The sequence below is a fragment of the Gouania willdenowi genome, chromosome 11, assembly GCF_900634775.1.
Source record: "Gouania willdenowi chromosome 11, fGouWil2.1, whole genome shotgun sequence".
Classification (NCBI taxonomy): domain Eukaryota; kingdom Metazoa; phylum Chordata; class Actinopteri; order Blenniiformes; family Gobiesocidae; genus Gouania; species Gouania willdenowi.
In genome coordinates, this window is record NC_041054.1 from 31,795,620 (window position 1) to 31,814,349 (window position 18,730).

An 18,730-nucleotide genomic window follows, 5' to 3' on the forward strand; every position below is an offset into this window, starting at 1 on the left:
CCTGACTTTTGTCTTTTAACTACATGTTTTAATCAAGACCATTTTATCATCATTTTGAATGTTCTTTTTATTATTCAGTATATTTTTCTCTTATTTTGTTGTCATTTTTGTGTGTTGTTGGTAATTTTTAAAGTATCTCTCAGTGTGTGTGTGTGTGTGTGTTATTAATGTTGTGTGGGTTGTTTCTTTTGTTATTTTTTTCTCTCATTTAGTGCGTCTTTGTTGCTGTTTTGTGGGTTGCTGGTAATAGCGTGTGTTTTTGGTCTCATTTTGTCGTCTGTTCTTGTTATTCTCCAGATTATTTCATTCTCATTTGTGTGTTTTTGTGAGTTGCTGGTAATATTCCGTGTGATAATCATTTAAGATTAAAAATAAACATTATAAAATTCCATATTTTTTTATAAATTTCATTATAAAATTCAATTTATTCCTCTTTCAAGTTCCCCCTGTAGTGGTCATCGCGTACCTAGAGGTACACGAACCCCCATTTGAGAAAAAACTGATCTGTATACAGACAAGCACAGGATGTTCTTATTGAACAAAATCAGACCAATATACAGGAAAATAATAAAATACACTTGTTACAGAGGAATAATATTATTTAATGTATATTAAAATAAACACTATAGATTTCAGCTTGTGATTGTTACACAATATTATACATTAAATAATGGTGTGGTAAAACAACATATCCCATAATCCCTTTCACCACAGGAAACCACATGGGCTGAGTGACATGCCTACGTGGCGGCCATCTTGGTACAGTAACAAGGCCACACCCCAACAGCATAGGACAATAATAAAGGTATCATAAATCAATTGTCACCAAATATTCCTGCAGGTATTGGTAACAAAGGTCAGACATAACACAAAAAAGCTCTTAATTTACAGAATAGCTTTTGATTATTATCACTGACAAGAGAAAGACAGTTAAATATTATCATTATTTGACATTATCAACTACCAGTGGAAGGTGTTAATGTGTAGGCCATAAAACAACACAACAGAATAATCAAATAATCATGATTAATCTGCTCAATTTTCCCCATGTTTTGGTACCTTAATCCAGGTGTTCTCAACCTTGGGGTCAGGACCCTATTTGGAGTCGCAAGACACTGGTAGGGGGTCACCAGATGCCTTAACAAACTAAAAGTATTTTTTGAACAATTTGAACTAATTTTTGCTTATTTTACCCATTTTCTGCAACTACATCAAACTCACCTTATTTTAACCTATTTTCATCACTTTTTCTGCCATGTGTCATTGCCATTATTTGCCAGTTTAAACAAATTGCTCTTTCTATTCTAATTTATTATAATTTCTGCCACTTTTATGCCAATATTGACACTTTGAACCCTTTTTAATCACCTTTTCTGTCTGTTTTTGTCCAATCTAATCTATTACTTTTAACCAGTTTCTGTGGCTTTTAAAAATCACATTTCACTACCTTGAATGAACCCCAAAAATCTCTCCCCTTTATAGATGGTCCTGTCTCCACATGACTGTTCTTCAATGTTCATGTCTGTGTTCAACCACCTTCAGCTACAGTGGGGTTCCCTGCTCTATGGAACCTTTATTTTGGAGGGTCCCCACTCTCTGGAACCTTTATTTTGGAGGGTCCCCGCTCTCTGAGACCTTTATTTTGGAGGGTCACAAGGAACATCACTTGCTACATTAAAAGTATATATATGTCACTACACACACTCTGTCTCTGAGCTCTGTGCATCTCCGTCCGTCCCTGTCCGTCCTCTGTGGGCGGGCTTAGGTCAGGCAGCCTCTGGCCGGGGCCCAGCACCTGTCTGACAGTCACATTGACTCTGGAGCTCTGGATGTACCTGGAGCACACGGCCAGTCCCTCCTCACACACCGACCCCACCACAGCAGACCCTGGCAGGGCCGCCCCCACAGGAGCAGGGCCCTCCTCCTCTAGGGCCGTGCGTCCCTGGGGAGGGGCCAGGATACGGGGCACGGCGTGGAAACACAGGCGGCTCTGACCCGACATCACCATCACGTCCCCCGCTGTGCATGAACATGGCAGTCGGCGGGGCCTGTCGGCACACGCCCCCCAGGAGGAAGATGGCCGACTGTCCAAAACTGTAACAACAACAATTCATTAAAGCCTCGTTAATCATTCAACGCAGCGCTACTACAACCTCAACTCCTTCAGTTTGAACAACTTAGACAATTAAGATCAAAAAGTGTCCAAATTCCAGCCCAGGGCTGCTGTAAGTTTGTGATTTGTAATTTTTTAAAAAATGTTTATATATATTTCATTCAAAAATGTCCCCTTTCTTTACAATTGGAAATTTCAACATTTTAAAATGTAACAGTTTCATGTTTGAACATTAGCTGTTCAACCATTGGATTTAAACCAATCAACTTTTAATATATTCAGCTGTCTGATGGTTAATGCTAGGCTAATGCTAATGCTAGGTTAATGCTAATGTTAGCTAATGCAGGGCTAATGTTAATGCTAGCAAATGATAACCAGTGCTAATGCTAGGTCTATGATAATGCAAGGTTAACGTTAATGCTAAGCTAACATTAATGCTAGCAAATGCTAATACTAGCAAATATTAATCCTAGGCTAATGCTAATGTTAGCTAATGCTAGTAAGTGCAAATGCTCGGCTAATGTTAATATTAGTAAATGCTAATGCTATCAAATATTAATATTAATGCTAGGCTAATGCTAATGTTAGCGAGTGCTAATGTTGGGTTAATCCTATTGCTAGGTTAATGCTAGGCTAATGCTAGGTTAATGCTAATCCAAGTAAATGCTAAGGCTAGGACAATGTTAATATTAGCTAATGCTAGGTAGTGCTAATGCTAGCAAATGTTAATGCTAGGCCAATGCAAATATTAGCTAATCCTAGTGTTAATGCTAATGCTAATGCTAAGAAAATGTTAATGCTAGCAAATGCTAATGCTAGGTTATACTAGGCTAATGTTAGCAAATGCTAGGCTAATGTTGGCAAATGCTAATGCTAGATTAATGCTAACTAGTATTAATGCTAGACTAATGCTAAGATCAATAAACGCTAATGTTAATGCTAGTAAATATTAATGTTAAATGCTCAGCTAATGTTAGCTAGTGTAATGATAGGCTAATGCTAATGCTATTAATTTCTAATGCTAGTAAATATTAAGGCTAATATTCATGCTAGGCTAATGCTAATATTAATTTATATTAGGCTAATGCTAATATTAATTTAATATTAGGCTAATGTCAATGCTAGGCTAATGCAAATGTTAGTTTAATATTAGGCTAATGTCATTACTAGGCTAATGCTAATGCAGTGTATAATGACATGGGCCAGCCACTGTATCCTCACTTGAATGTTCTTCAGTAAATGTAGATATTGTAGTTATTGACCTGAAGGAGAGCAGTGGTGGAGAGTGATCCAGCTCTGATTCATCCACGTGGATCCCCAGAGAAGATCCATCCTGTAGTAGTTCAGGATCCCAGCTTCAGAGGAGAACTGTGGGAATCCACAGGCAGCAGAGATGTTCATGGACAACAGGTGGAGGTCAGCTGGGAACGGAGTGAAGCTCCCTGAAGAGTAGGTCTGAGAACAAAAACAGTTTGATACACAACACGACAAAACCATCAATGCAGAGCTTCACACATTGGAATTATTCATTATTAGGAAGAAAAGCATCATTTAAAGCAGACATGGACAAGTAGAGGCCCATAAAAAGACACAAAACAACTGCAAAAATACACAACACAATATACAAAATCATAACAAAAAGATACAATTACAACACAATTACACAACAAAATACACAAAACCCCAGCAAAAATACACTAAAATACAACATTATACAAAGTCATGAAAAAAAGACGCAAACTGCAAAAATACACAAAAACAACAAATTATTCTAAAAAACATTTGAAACACAAACTCCTTGTTATTTCCTAATGATCTGATTGGTCATTATTCTAATGCTGACATGAATATTGATGATGTTTGATGTGATAAAACCTATGTACAGATCAATTCCACCACATGGATGAATAAAATAAGCAGCGATTCAGCTTCATTTCCCGTTCATTGTGTGTGTGTGTGTGTGTGTGTGCGCGTGTGTGTGCGTGTATGGGGGTTGGATCACTTCTAAATTCACACACACCAGTCTAACACACGTGTACGTGTCTAACTTTCACTAAACTTACCTAATGTCAGTAGTTATGTGTAGTGACAAGTGTGGTGTGAGTGAAGCTATAGTGATCATGTGACCTTCACTATGTAGCACCATCTACGTAACATTTAAACACTTAGAAATAAATATTAGGTGTCCAGGTGTGCACATGTGTGTACGTCAGTAAGAGTGTGTGTGTGTGAGTGTTGTATTCTGTCCAATCACAGCAATGATCTGACTCAGAGCGTAACACTACAGTCACTACCACTCTATGGACGGGTGTAATGACACAGACTGTAACCAGACTAAATGGTGGTCTTTATACACTCACACACAAACTTACACACGCCTGCACACCTAATATTTATTTCTAAGTGTTTACATGTCACACAGACGGTGCTACATAGTGAAGGTCACATGATCACTATAGCTTCACACACACCACACCTGTGTCTACGTGTGACTGATATATATATGTTGTTAGGTGTACGTCCAGGTGTGGTGTAGGTGTGTATACACTTTAATGTGTGTGTACATTGAAGTGTCTGTAGACGTGTTAACACGTTAACACATCTACAAGCACACATGACTTGTGCATTGTGCCCGTCTACCCATTCTAAGTCTATGGGAAATGTAGATCAGACATGTAGACGTGCAGGCGCAGGGTACGCGTTAGTTTATACATTAGATAGACTGGTGCGCATGAATTTAGAAGTGATCCACCCCCCCATAGTGTGTGGGGGTGTTTGTGCATGTGTGTATGCATGTGTGTGTGTGTTGGTGTTTGTGCGTGTGTGTGTGGGGGTGTTTGTGCATGTGTGTGTATGCACGTGTGTGTGTGTGTGGGGGTGTTTGTGCATGTGTGTGTATGCGTGTCTGTATGCGTGTGTGGGTGTTTGTGCATGTGTGTATGCATGTGTGTGTGTGTGTGGGGGTGTTTGTGCATGTGTGTGTATGCGTGTCTGTATGCGTGTGTGGGTGTTTGTGTGTGTGTATGCATGTGTGTGTGTGTGTGGGGGTGTTTGTGCATGTGTGTGTATGCGTGTCTGTAGGCGTGTGTGTGTGTGTGTGGGTGTTTGTGCATGTGTGTATGCACGTGTGTGTGTGTGTGTGTGTGGGGGTGTTTGTGTATGAGTGTGTATGCATGTGTGTGTGTGTGTGTATGCATGTGTGTGTGTGTGTGCTTGTGCATGTGTGTGTGTGGGTGTTTGTGCATGTGTGTGTATGCGTGTCTGTATGCGTGTGTATGTGTGTGGGTGTTTGTGCATGTGTGTGTGTGTTTGTGCGTGTGTGTGTGTGTGTGTATGCATGTGTGTGTGTGTGTGCTTGTGCTTGTGCATGTGTGTGTGTTTGTGCATGTGTGTGTTTGTGCATGTGTGCATGTGGGGGTTTGTGCATGTGTGTGTATGCATGTGTTTGTGTATCTGTGTGTGTGCGCATTAGGGATGCAATGGTACAGTTTTCCCACGGTTCGGTATGCATCACTGTTTTGGGCCACAGTAAAGGTACAGTTACGGCAATCGCAATATTGAGGAAAAAAAAAATCGCAATTAGATTTTCCAAAATCGTTCAGCCCTAATATGTGTGTGTGTATATATATATACAGTATACACACACACATACACACAACACATACATTCATACACACAGACAAGCATAAACAAACATACACACATATACATTAGGGCTGTAACTAACGACTATTTTAATAGATGACAAGTCATCAATTATTGAAACGATTAATTGACTAATCGCATGACAAATCCTACATTTATTAGCTCTATGTTGCTACAACCTTTTAAAATTGTCTTGGGGTAAATTACGACAAATAAACATAAAAAATAATTAAATAAAACAATTCCCAACTGGTTCCTTACAAACACAAAATAAATTACCTCTGTAATATCTATAAAATCAGGAATATCTTGACCCAGAGTGATGCTGAAAAACTAATCCATGCATGTGTTACATCTAGATTAGATTATTATAACTCTATACTGTCAGGATGTCCTAGTAAGTCACTAAAAAGTCTCCAGTTAATTCAGAATGCTGCAGCTAGAATACTAACAGGTACTAACAGGAGAGAACATATTTCTACAGTATTGGCTTCTCTTCATTGACTTCCTGTAAAATCTAGAATAGAGTTTAAAATCCTCCTGTTAGCATACAAAGCTCTACATGATCTAGCTCCTGTATATCTATAGACCTGTTAGTGTCCTATCATCCAGGTAGATCACTCTGATGGTCTTCTGGAAGTTCCTAAAGTGTCTAGAATTAGAACAGGAGGCGGAGCATTCAGCTACCAGGCTCCTCCCTTTAGAACCAGCTCCCAGTCTTACTACAGGAGGTTGCTACTCTCTCTACCTTTAAAAATAAACTCTAAACCTACTTATTTACTAAAGCGTATACGTATAATAACATTAATCTAACCACTAGGAACAAAGATCTAAACCTAAAAATAGAAACTAAGATTATATAGTAGAACACCAACATTAATATTCAAACATGATCTACACACAGAGCTCTAATGGGCTGTAATGGTCTGGATAGTCTAGAACATTCTGATGGTCTATCCTTCTATCCTATTCTGTTTTTCCTTCTGTTCACTAACCCCAACCAGTCTACGCAGATGGCTGCCACCTCTAAACCTGGTTCTAGAGGAGATTTCTTCCTATAAAAAGAGTTTTTTCGTCCCACTGTCGCTAAACGTTTGTTCATGTGGAATCTTCTTAGGAATGTGATGGAGAAACATAGACTGGTTGACTTTGTTGGGTGGGGGTGTGTCTGAACTAAGTAGTGGTGTGTGATGTATCAACGTCAGATAGACTGTGATGAACAGAGCTACGTGTGTGAGCGCGTTGACAGCGCTAAGCTAGAGCAACATATTCTAACCAATGGGAATGTTTTTAACGATATATCTCCTGCTAATCACGTCTGTAACGTGAATACAGCTCTGAGCACAGATATATAGAAGGTAGATGAGCTACTCCTCATAAAAAAACAATGTTCTATTCTATTCACAGCTTGAAGAAGACGATGATGACGTAACCGACAATTGTCGACAAATAAATTTGTCGGTGATCAAATCTATCGACTTTTGTCGATTAATGGGCTCCAAGTGGGTAACACGTGTTGCAGGTGAAGAAATGATCAATTAATCTTGGTTCGGGTCATTTTTTGAACTGTCTAAAGTATAGGTATCTGCTATGTTACGTGCTTATGAATGCATCACAGCTGTGAGCCAGCGCTGATTGGCTGTGGAGCGTGTGCGTCACACAGCTCTACATGCAGCTCTATAGACTACAGGCTCCTGCAGCTCCAGCCTGACACACATGCAGCAGGATCCACGCCAGCTCCCGGGCTGGCTGCGGAGTGTCGTCGGCACCTCTCCAGTCAAAAGGCGGAGGAATGTCGGGGAAACGTGGACGGTTGGTGATGAGTCGTACGAACGCGCAGCAGAATGTAGGTTAACAGGTTCTTCCACGCAGCACACACAATGTTCTGACAGCAGAGGAACTTTCCCAGGAGCCAGTTCCTTTGGCTCTTAGGAAACTCAGGGATGTTCTGATTGGCTCTGAGGGCGGCATGGGCAGTGCATAGCACTGAGTCTGCTCTAATGTCTCTGCTCCTGAGGGGTTCACACAGCATGCACGGCTGCACAAAGTTTTGAAAACTTTTGTGATGGGAAACACACCAAAAATGCCGTTGTTTGGCATTGTGCGTTGAACCGAATGGGGCGTATTGAACGGTTCGGTCAATCAAGTAAAACCATGAAATAAGTCACTCCTCCTCTCATTGATTATTGCTGATGAGGCAGTAGTGAGAGGTGCTGTGGAGTACGGTGTAGTGATGTAATCCCCTACCTTAGTATCCCAGTTGTAATGGTATCCTAAAGTGACCCAGCGTAGCCTCTCCAGTAAAGTCTTAGCTTCTCTCCTCCCAGAGGAAGCTCGTCTGCACAGAGAGAGTTGTGATTGGTTGGAGTGTGACCATGGGATCATGTGACCATGTGACCTCACCGCAGGCTGGTAGCGCTCTGGCCCCAGATGTCCTGAGTGTCTGATGGAGCCATGTGCATGTCCAGGTTACAGATGTTTGGTTTCTGAGGGTAGGTCTTCAGACACTGTGTGAGCCAGAACGCCTGGCAACCAGGAAGGAACGGGTTGGAGATGAAGATAAAACCTGAGAAGAAGAATGAGAGGACGAGATGAAGGACTGGATGCAAGGAGCTCCTCCTCCTCATCATCATCATCCTCCTCATCATCATCCTCATCCTGGTTTATCAAGGTTTAGAATGAAAATAAAACACTCTCAGCTTAAAGAACAATTACCACATCTATCAGTTCCACTGTCTGTCTTTTTGCTCATCTTAGGGTCAATAATACATGTGGGAAATTTCATATGAATCGGGCAAACCTGAAGGTCAAACTGTTCCATTACATTTTTGATGTTTATAATGCTCGCCATGCGCGCATTGTTTTAGAGATTTGTTTCATTTTGACAAATGATCTAGTTATTCAGCAGCCTGAGGTGCACATTTTAGTGAAACTATGGGCAAAGTTTACCCTCACGGTAAACAAGTGTGGAAGAACAATAGCTTCCTACGATCAGTATGGCCTTAGGACCCTAATAATAACAACAATACTAATAACACTAATAATAGTAATAATAATAATAATAATAATAATAATGCTAATACTAATACTAATAATACTAATACTAATAATAATAATAACAATAATACTAATAACACTAATAATAGTAATAATAATAATAATAATAATAATGCTAATACTAATACTAATAATACTAATACTAATAATAATAATAACAATAATACTAATAACACTAATAATAGTAATAATAATAATATTAATAATGCTAATACTAATAATACTAATAATAATACTAATAATAACAATAATACTAATAACACTATAATAGTAATAATAATAATAATAATAATAATAATAATAATAATAATAATAATACTAATAATGCTAATACTAATAATACTAATACTAATAATACTAATAACCTGACATAAGCATTAACCTGACATTAGCATTAACCTGACACTGGCATTAGCCTTGCATTAAGCATTAATCTAGCATTAGCATTAACCTAGCATTAGTACTAACCTAGCATTAACCCAGCATTAGCATTAATGCATAAAGGTTAGGGTTAGCATAAATCTCAGGAACTTTCTGAATTTTTTTATAGATTATTTGTTAAATCAGACAAACGGTGTAGGAGGAGTTACTGACAACAGAAGAAAAAATGGATATTAATAGTGAAGATGGCTCCTGGATCCTCACTATTAATAATGTTTATTAATAAAGTTTATTAATAATGTTTATTAATAAAGATTATTAATACTGTTTATTAATAAAGATTATTAATAATGTTTATTAATAAAGATTATTAATAATGTTTATTAATAATCTTTATTAATAAAGTTTATTAATAATGTTTATTAATAATGTTTATTAATAATGTTTATTAATAAAGATTATTAATATTTATTAATAATGTTAGTAATAATTTTTAATAATAATGTTTAGTAATTGGTGTTTATTAATAATGTTTATTAATAAAGTTTATTAATAATGTTTATTAATAATGTTTATTAATAAAGTTTATTAATAATGTTTATTAATAAAGATTATTAATAATTTTTTTTAATAAAGATTATTAATAATGTTTATTAATAAAGATTATTAATAATGTTTATTAATAAAGATTATTAATAATGTTTATTAATAAAGTTTATTAATAATGTTTAGTAATAATGTTTATTAATAATGTTTAGTAATAATGTTTATCAATAATGTTTATTAATAATGTTTAATAAATTATTCAAACACTGAAACACATTGTGTGTTTGTTGTGCGATACCTGTGTTGTGTTCAAGTACACACTGATGTTTCTGAGCTTGTTGTTATATATTGTTCAGTATTAAACAGCAGAAACCTAGAAAATATTTAATACGTTTGTCTTTTTTATTGTTACCATTGATTTTCTTTTAGGGCGGGGCTACCGGACTCAGAACATCACCCACTTGTGTCTTCTTCTTCTTCTTCTCGTGTACACTAGTTAAAATTCCTACTGCTCTGTTACCGCTCATTGAATCAGGCTGTAGTTTGACATGAATATTCTATGAGTAGATGTCTAGAGCATCTCTGAGACCTTTTTCTACTCTGTAGAACCGAGTCATTTGACTGAATTCTCAAGAACATGGTACGTTCTATTTAGCGCAGAGACGTTCTGTGGGCTTTGCTGTAATTCATCAGAACTTGTTTTTCAACATTTTATTGAACATTTTCAAAAATACAAACTCTCGATAATAAGGATAATAAACTCAACTTCCAACTTCTTCAAAAGCAAAGAAGAAAAACAACAATAAAATGAAATTTTATTTTTTTTAATGAACAGATAAAGAGCTTCAGGGCTCCCATACGAGTTGGACATACATAAATATACTGTATATGAAAACCGATTCCTGGCAATAGTAATCACTCTGTTTGTTACAGTTAATTTGCGAGGGGAAAAGTTGCTATATACTAGTGCTGGGCAACATATCAAGATTCAAGATACGGTATATCAAGTTTTCTATGTTGGAGATATAGAAAAATTACAATATTGCCTATATCGATATATATGAATAAATAAATATAAACATATTATATATATATATATATATATATTATAGCTCTTTTTGCATTAAAATACTTGTTTTAGTCTTTGTTGTGTTCCCTACTTCTCAGAAACAGCATTAAAAGCAGAGTTAGATGATTTCTGAGTGTGTTCTAACACAGAACTCACTCACATGTGCTGTCCCTTAGAGGAGACAAACAAAACTAATTGAAATATGATTTTTGGTCCATATGGCCCAGCCCTACTACACACACTGACCTGGACAGCTCTGCAGAGTGAAGGCCCTCCACTCTCTCACTGGTTTTAGTCCCACTGTAGCAGCCTGGACATCAGGCACTGCAGCACAGTCCAGGACAAGAGGACTGACCTGTTAGACACACACCACACACACACACACACAACACACACACACACACACACACACACACACACACACACACAACACTATATATATATATAACAGCTGATTATGAACCGTGTCGTAGTGTTATCTCTAACTGGTTATTCTGACTGGTATAAATCATATAAACGGAGTTAATAAGGTAATAATAATAATAAATGTTTCCTCACATTCTCTCCAGGAGAAACAGAGGAAAAGTCCGTCACATCCCGCTGCTCTGATGCAGGAACTCTTCTTTTATAAAACTTAAACATTTTTCTAAACACATCTTCTCCACTCGCCATCATGGAGGCCGCCATCTTGGCCATGACGTCATCAGACGATTGCGGGTTTTTTTTCTTTCTTTCTTTATTGAAAACAACAAACCAGTCAAATAATATCACACATTACAATGTTTGGCATGAACAATAACTCCTTAATTCAATAATATAGACAGTACACGACATAATGTGTAAATATATGCAAATAAAAAATAGAATACAATAAAATATAATAATTAATAATAAAAGTATTTAAATATATAATTAGTCCATCAGCTAAATTAATTTCAGAAAAGGATATTATCTTTGGTCTTATAATGAATAATTCACACCATGACTTCCTTGTTCACAATTTTATTATACTTATATTTTATAATACTTATATTAATATTAAAAAACAAAACTTCATTTTATTGCCTTCCACAATTCATTTTTACAACATTTTTAATCCTGTAAATGTTAGAAAAAAGTTAATAAAGCAAAAAAACGAAAAAAAAAACCCAATACAATACAATACCCAACCTTTTTCCTAAGTCTCTGATGACTCCAATATTAGTTTTTTGATCGTATTTGAGGGAGTTGTCATTAGGAGGAGGTTAGGAATGTGTGGAGGGGGCTAAGTTTAAGGTACACTCCGATACAGTAGGCGGCGGAAAATGCACCTTTTTCAGTTGAGTGCCACCCGCCAATAAACCACACAAGAAGAAGAAGAAGAAGAAGAAGAAGAAGAGCGTTCCTGTACGTCGCCGTCTGATGACGTCAGAGGTCAGCGTGAGGGTGAGAGGCTGCGCGTGGAGCAAACATGGCGGGGTCTTCTAAGAAAGTGTTCGAGCTGTTCGTGTCCAGGGTCCCGTGGACTTAGCGAAGCGTGAGTCTGTCACTTTAATCGTTTAAATGATTGAATCACTTTAATCCGTTATCACGATGTTTCACTGTGTCTGTTTTCTCATCAGATGAAATCTAGCGTATTTTGAATAAATCTGGCTCATTTACAGCATCTGTTTATTAATGTGCATTTTCCCTTTTTTTAATAATCAATAAATTAAAATTCAATCAGTGATCAGCAGTCTATAATGATCTATGACATTAACACAACAATAATATAGAGGGAGTTCATTCAGCATCGATTAGCTTCGTCTTATTTATCTTAACACAACAATATCCAAAACGACAAAAACACTCAAAATAAATCTAAAATACATATGAAACACAATCGGTTTGTTTCCTGTGTTAACGATCTGATTGATCATTATTCTAATGCTGACATGAATATTGATCATGTTTGAGGCCCCGCCCCCAACAATAAAACCTATGTACAGATCAATTTATCTATGTGGATGGATAAAATAATAACGTGTGTGTGTGTGTGTCATTTTGTGCTTTTGATATTTTGTGATTTTGTGATTTTTTTTATTTTTTTGCAATTACCTTTGAAGGCTGCACCAAATTAGACTGAGAGCCACATGAGGCCCCCGGACCACCAGTTTGCTCATGTCAGGTTTAAATTGAGCTAATTAAATGTAATTATTATTTTAAAAAAAAAGAGTGAATTATGATGTGTTTACTGTGTCAATTATTTAAAGAGAGCAAATACATCACTGACATGAAACATACAGGAAGTGTTGGTGTTACCTTTAGGAACTACAGACCTGTTAAAAAATAAACTAATTAAAAATAGATAAATGATAATCCTCACTGTGGTCATATTTAGAACGATCTTAAAACTCATGTGTGCAGCATTTTGTTCTTTTTTCTTTCTTTCCAGAGGAGATGAGGGAGTATTTTGGACAGTTTGGTCATGTGAAGAATTGTCTTATACCATTTGTAAGTATTCACAGCATTAGCATTCATAAACAATCTTTGTAGATGTGTACAAATGTTAGCTTTGTTCAGCGTGCTAATGCTAAAGGTTTCCTGTAGTGTACGTTCAACATATTTAATGGATTCATGTTTGTTTGATTAAACTACAAATAAAGTCAGAATCAGAAAGGATTTTATTCGCCAGGTACAGTTTAAAAAACAGCACAAAAAATGTAACTTGGTAGTTGTAGTGAAGAACATACATCAACACACTGAGGCGGCCATTAGCGGCGCCATCATGATGAGATGAAAAGTGGGAAACAAACAGGAGGGGAGGGGGGGGGAGCATTTTTCTGCACAACATCCTGGTGATTGATGAGACGGCCTTGAAGGGCTGCCTGTGGGAACCAATGATGATAAGCGATTTGTTTTAGATCCAGGCTAGCTCAATTTTGATAGTGTCCTGGTCTACAGCAGTAATCCAAGTTGGATTCAATATCGCGTAACGTTCCAAAGCAGCTTCCTCCTTGCTTTTGAGTTTGTTCATCACATGTGTCTGAGTGTTGAGAGCACTGCTCTATCCTTCAGAAATGATTGGCAACCTTCCTAAAAAAGCTGCCAACGTAACACAGACTTAGCTATAGGTCAGTGAGCTGCCCGCTCCAATCAGCAGCCTGCCTGCTACCATAATTGCAATAACGTAAATGTCGTCCACGTCTTTTACGGAAAGAATCGACAGACACACAACTCGCCACTTATTCCAAGGGTCGAGCGCATATCCAGCCGCAAACGTACCGCTCGGACAGGCGGGCTCACCACTGCCCGTTCTTTCAGATTTATAGGTCGTATTAGCATATAGGTCTCACCAATATACAGTACACTATACTGTGCTACTAAAAGTGCACTTGACAAACTGTGTACATCTGTGTGTGTAACAGGACAAAGAAACAGGCTTCCACAGAGGCTACTGCTGGGTGGGATTCAGTTCAGAGGAAGGACTGAACAACGCTCTGCAGAAGGAGCTTCACATGCTGGAAGGATCACGGGTAAGATTAGAATCAGTCAGAGGTTTGTTATCACAGCATATTTAGGTCCATGTGCTGGAAGCTTCTACAACTGTAGCCAATAGTAAATATAAGCAGATGAAAGGATCCACTGGTTTCTCTGTGTTTGAAATGTTTGTTTTTAACTCTTAAGAATAATCAATCAAAGCTGCTTCATTGGTTTTTTCAGCATATTTTCCTACTATTTATTATTAATATTTGTTGGTGAAACATGATACAGTTGATGAATGGATATATCCTCATATTTAGCTCACTGTGGGTTCTTAGTGTTAATGCAAACTGATAGATTAAAGCTGCAGTATGTAAGTTTTTTTTCGGCATCATTCGGTCAAAAATCCATAATAATCTTTAAGCATATTATATTCCAAAGTGTTTGTGAGTGGACTGTGACTCTCTGTAAATGAGCTTTAGAAATACAGGAGCGTGACACGCGTTCAACGATCTGAGATTAAGACAGTCCTGGCTTTATATTCCAGCTGAAGTCTGTAACGTGGCTTTAGGCACAGCGGTTACACGGCAAAGCAAGAGGAAACAGGAAGAGCGAGGTGAAGAAGCAAGAGAATAAAGGCACAAACATGTTCAGGAGGAATAGAGTCATGGAGGTTCCTCTGACTGTGTGTGCGGCGGATTGCGAATGATCCACTTTCAGTCCGTGTGCAGTCTGCCCCGAGTCAGAGAGAGTGAGTGATAACAGACGGGATAAATAGCCTGTAAAACTAAGAGAAAGTGCTGTGTCAGTTTAGCAGCACTGTATTCTTTACAAACCACCTGTGTCTGGTCAACTTTACCATCTTTCTACAAGTGATTTGAAGTTTTTGTGTGTGTTATAAATCTCATCTATAGCTGATACTCTAGCTGACCTCCATATTTTTATAACTTTGTAGAGGTACCAACGTGTTTTCCCGGCTTCAGTCCGAGTTTCAAAAACAAAACTCTGCAGCAGTGATGGTGCATTCAATGTGCCTCAGAAACACAGGATAGAATGAATAAACTGCCCCGCGACAAGGTCAGAAATAAATGCAACCATGGATTTTACCGATGCAGACACGCAGTGACCGATGGCATCACGATTTCACCCTTAAATTGTACCGATGCACATTGAATGGATCGATACACTTGCATCGCACACGTTTGTATCTAGATGCCGATCTGTATCCATTCATCTACACATGCTTAGTGCGCACGCAAGCATTCACAAGAAGACTGGTGACTTCAGTTCAGGAGGGGAGGGGGGGAGCGCCTCACGATTCTACATACTGCAGCTTTAAGACAATAGCCGTGCACTTAGCGTCTTATTCCCGTGAACGTGAGAGGGAAACTGTACATATGCACTAATCCAGAAACATGTTTCCATGCTGCTACTTTACATTAAACATTACGTGTGTGTGTTTTTGTGTGTAGCTCCGGGTGCAGAAGAACATACGTCAGTTTCCAGGGCAGAGATCCATGAAAGATGGAGATGATGATGATTAACGCCTGGGGAGAAGCAGAGGGACGCTGTCAGGTTACAGTAGAGGATAGAAACCACACCTGTCTCTGCTCCACATCGTGTGTGTGTGTTTATGAACTTTGACCTTATCTTGTTGTCATATTAGGGCTGATCCCCTCTACACATGTACGTAGTCGTCTTAGAAACATGGAGGATGTGTTTGAGCAGCTCATCAGTTTACCACATGAAACCTTTAGTTTGGCTGATGTAGGGAAAACTAAAGATCTACAATGACAGTAAAAATCTGTATAAATATAAATCCTGCTCAGTGCTAATGTGAGATGTGTGTTATTAAAGATGTTTCCATGACAATAAAAACTATCCATGCCATACACACGTATATTTCACTGGTTTTCAACTGTGGTCCATGGAACACGGCCAAAATTGAAATATAAACAGAATCAGAATGTTTTTTTGTAAATTACAATAAAACAAAAACATACAAAACTAGAAAAGCACTGAGAGCGCAGACCTCTGCCAAGCAGCTCCAGCTTAGCTAACACGCTCCGGTTACGGTAAACTCAGGATTACCATGACTACCTGTCAACATTGAGCTGTTTTATCATGACTACCTGTCAACATTGAGCTGTTTTACCATGACTACCTGTCAACATTGAGCTGTGTTGACGCTGAGAGAACCATGACATCATCACAAGTTCCACAGTGTGGATGGAAATGTGTATATATTTAATGTTTATATATACGTTTTTTTTTGGTTGCCAGAGCATCACCAAAAGTTGATCACCTGTTTCCTTTTCCGATTTAATCAATTTTCCCAAAATGTCTTCATAACTGATGAAGTTATTTTGCTGACTGACAGATAAACGCAGGGTAAAACATAACCTTCAGCTCTGCGCTTGGTGGAGGTAATTATATGCAGGAAAAATGTTCTTGCAATTGCCAAAAAAAAAGTAAAAGTACAATGAATAACTGCTCTATTTACAATATAAAATTATATTAAAAAGAAATGCTTGTAAGCTTCTATCGGATGAATAATGTGTGAATCAGTGCCTCATGGGTAATACCTGAGATTATCTTTGTTTCCTTCAGAATGAAGAGAATGTTTGTGGAGGAACAAATGGGGGTATGTGGACCCCTAGGGATACGCCATGGCACTACAGGGGGTACTGGAGAGAGGAACATTATAAAATGAATGCATTAAAATATGGGGTTTTATAATGTTGTTCTTTTAGTTAAAATTATATTCATACTAAATATTATATGACACCAAACACACACACACACACACACACTACGAGAGAAAAACACTAATATCAGCAACACACACAACAATAACAAAGATACACTAAATGAGAGAAAAATACAGAGAGATCAATACTAAATATGCAAAAATAACAACCAAACATAAACAACCAAAATAACACAGAGAATAATTAAAAAAAAAACATACAAAATAAGAGAAAATATACTTAATAATAGAAAACAGAAAAACAACAAAATTCACTAAATGACAAATATTTTGATTAGAACAAGAACTGATAAAACAAGAGTTAGTGTTGGTTCACATCAGTGACAGGAAATGAATAAAACATTAGAAATAAATCTATTCTGGAGCCAATAATTACTTTCATTCCACTTATTTACAAAATGAGCATCATTCTGTACATACTGTATATAGTTGTTTATTCACAGAATTATGAGCAAAAATGTTGTGGGACAAAGGGGAGACTTGGATTATAAGGTTAATAGAAATGGGGTACTTGAGCCAAAATAGTTTGAGACCCAGTGTCTTTGATTACCTGGAGTCATAAACTGTTTCAGTCTCTTCCTTCTGGAAGGAGGTTTAGGTCCATCAGGACCAGAACCTCCAGACACAAAAACAGCCTCTTTCCCTCTGCCACCATCCACATGAACACACCCCAAGTCACCCACTGAACCCCCCCCCCCACCCCCCGATCACTACCTCCATGATGACATTATCTGCTGCACTGTATATATATTTATATTTATCCTTTATTCTCTATCCTTTATTTATTATTATTATTATTATTATTATTATTGATGGGTTGTTCTTTGTTTTTTTTTAAAAAAAATTTTTGTTTGTTTTGTGCACCAACTACCAAGACAAGTTCCTTGTACTGTCCTTAAAACTGTACATGGCCATTAAAAACATTTCTGATTCTGATTCTGAAGAGACGAGTTAGTCGAGAGCCAGGTTTGAGGTTTACACACAGAACAACATGAATTCAAGTTTAGTTTCTGAAAATCACATTGTACAGTTGATTACTGTCATTTGGGCTTGAAAGCAGGTGTTTCTCAAATGAGGGTACGTGTACCCCTAGGTGTACTCAATGGCACTACAGGGGGTACTTGACTTGAAAAGAGGAAATGAATGGTAAATGGTAAATGGACTATGATTTATATAGAGCTTTATCACCACTGAAACAGTCTCAAAGCTCTTTACATATCAGCTCATTCACCAGTGGGACAGGACTGACATACAAGGCACTAGTCGACCACTGGGAGCAACTTAGGGTTCAGTGTCTTGCCCAAGGACACTTCGACACATAGTCAGGTACTGGAATCGAATCCCCAACCTCTCGATCAGAAGACGACCCTCTACCACCTGAGCCACGGTCGCCCGTATTAGTTAAATCAGTAAAAATATGGTTTATTTCTCATTCTAACATCATTGTGCTCTAGTTTACACTTGTACGTTACATAAAATACTTAATATGTAAGAAACTGATTTCATCCAATCAATAAGTGACAGATATCAGTCCCAACAGGAGCCACACTTTACATTTACTAGATTTTGTGGCAAATTTCTATTTAATTAAGGGAAATATTATGTTACAATTTACGGGAAACTGAAGGATTGTGTAAGAGTTTTGAGTAATATTTCAACGGTTTAACATTAAAAAATGACTGAAATCATGTGATTTAAGCAGCAAAAA

The 18,730-nt window shown here is 37.5% G+C and overlaps 2 protein-coding genes across 2 annotated transcripts; one reads left to right on the forward strand and one right to left on the reverse strand.

Moving 5' to 3' along the window:
• Window positions 1-1,526: 1,526 nt before the first annotated feature.
• alkbh1 (alkB homolog 1, histone H2A dioxygenase) lies at window positions 1,527-11,508 on the reverse strand. The gene is given in 8 exon segments (XM_028460646.1): window positions 1,527-2,017; window positions 2,019-2,094; window positions 3,376-3,439; window positions 3,442-3,568; window positions 8,006-8,096; window positions 8,162-8,324; window positions 11,058-11,166; window positions 11,370-11,508. Coding segments are annotated over 8 exon segments (1,116 nt in total). The 5' UTR covers window position 11,508; the 3' UTR covers window positions 1,527-1,669.
• Window positions 11,509-12,261: 753 nt separating this feature from the next.
• Window positions 12,262-16,820, forward strand: slirp (SRA stem-loop interacting RNA binding protein). The gene is given in 4 exon segments (XM_028460654.1): window positions 12,262-12,331; window positions 13,225-13,283; window positions 14,198-14,305; window positions 15,725-16,820. Coding segments are annotated over 4 exon segments (309 nt in total). The 3' UTR covers window positions 15,797-16,820.
• The last annotated feature ends 1,910 nt before the right edge of the window (window positions 16,821-18,730 follow it).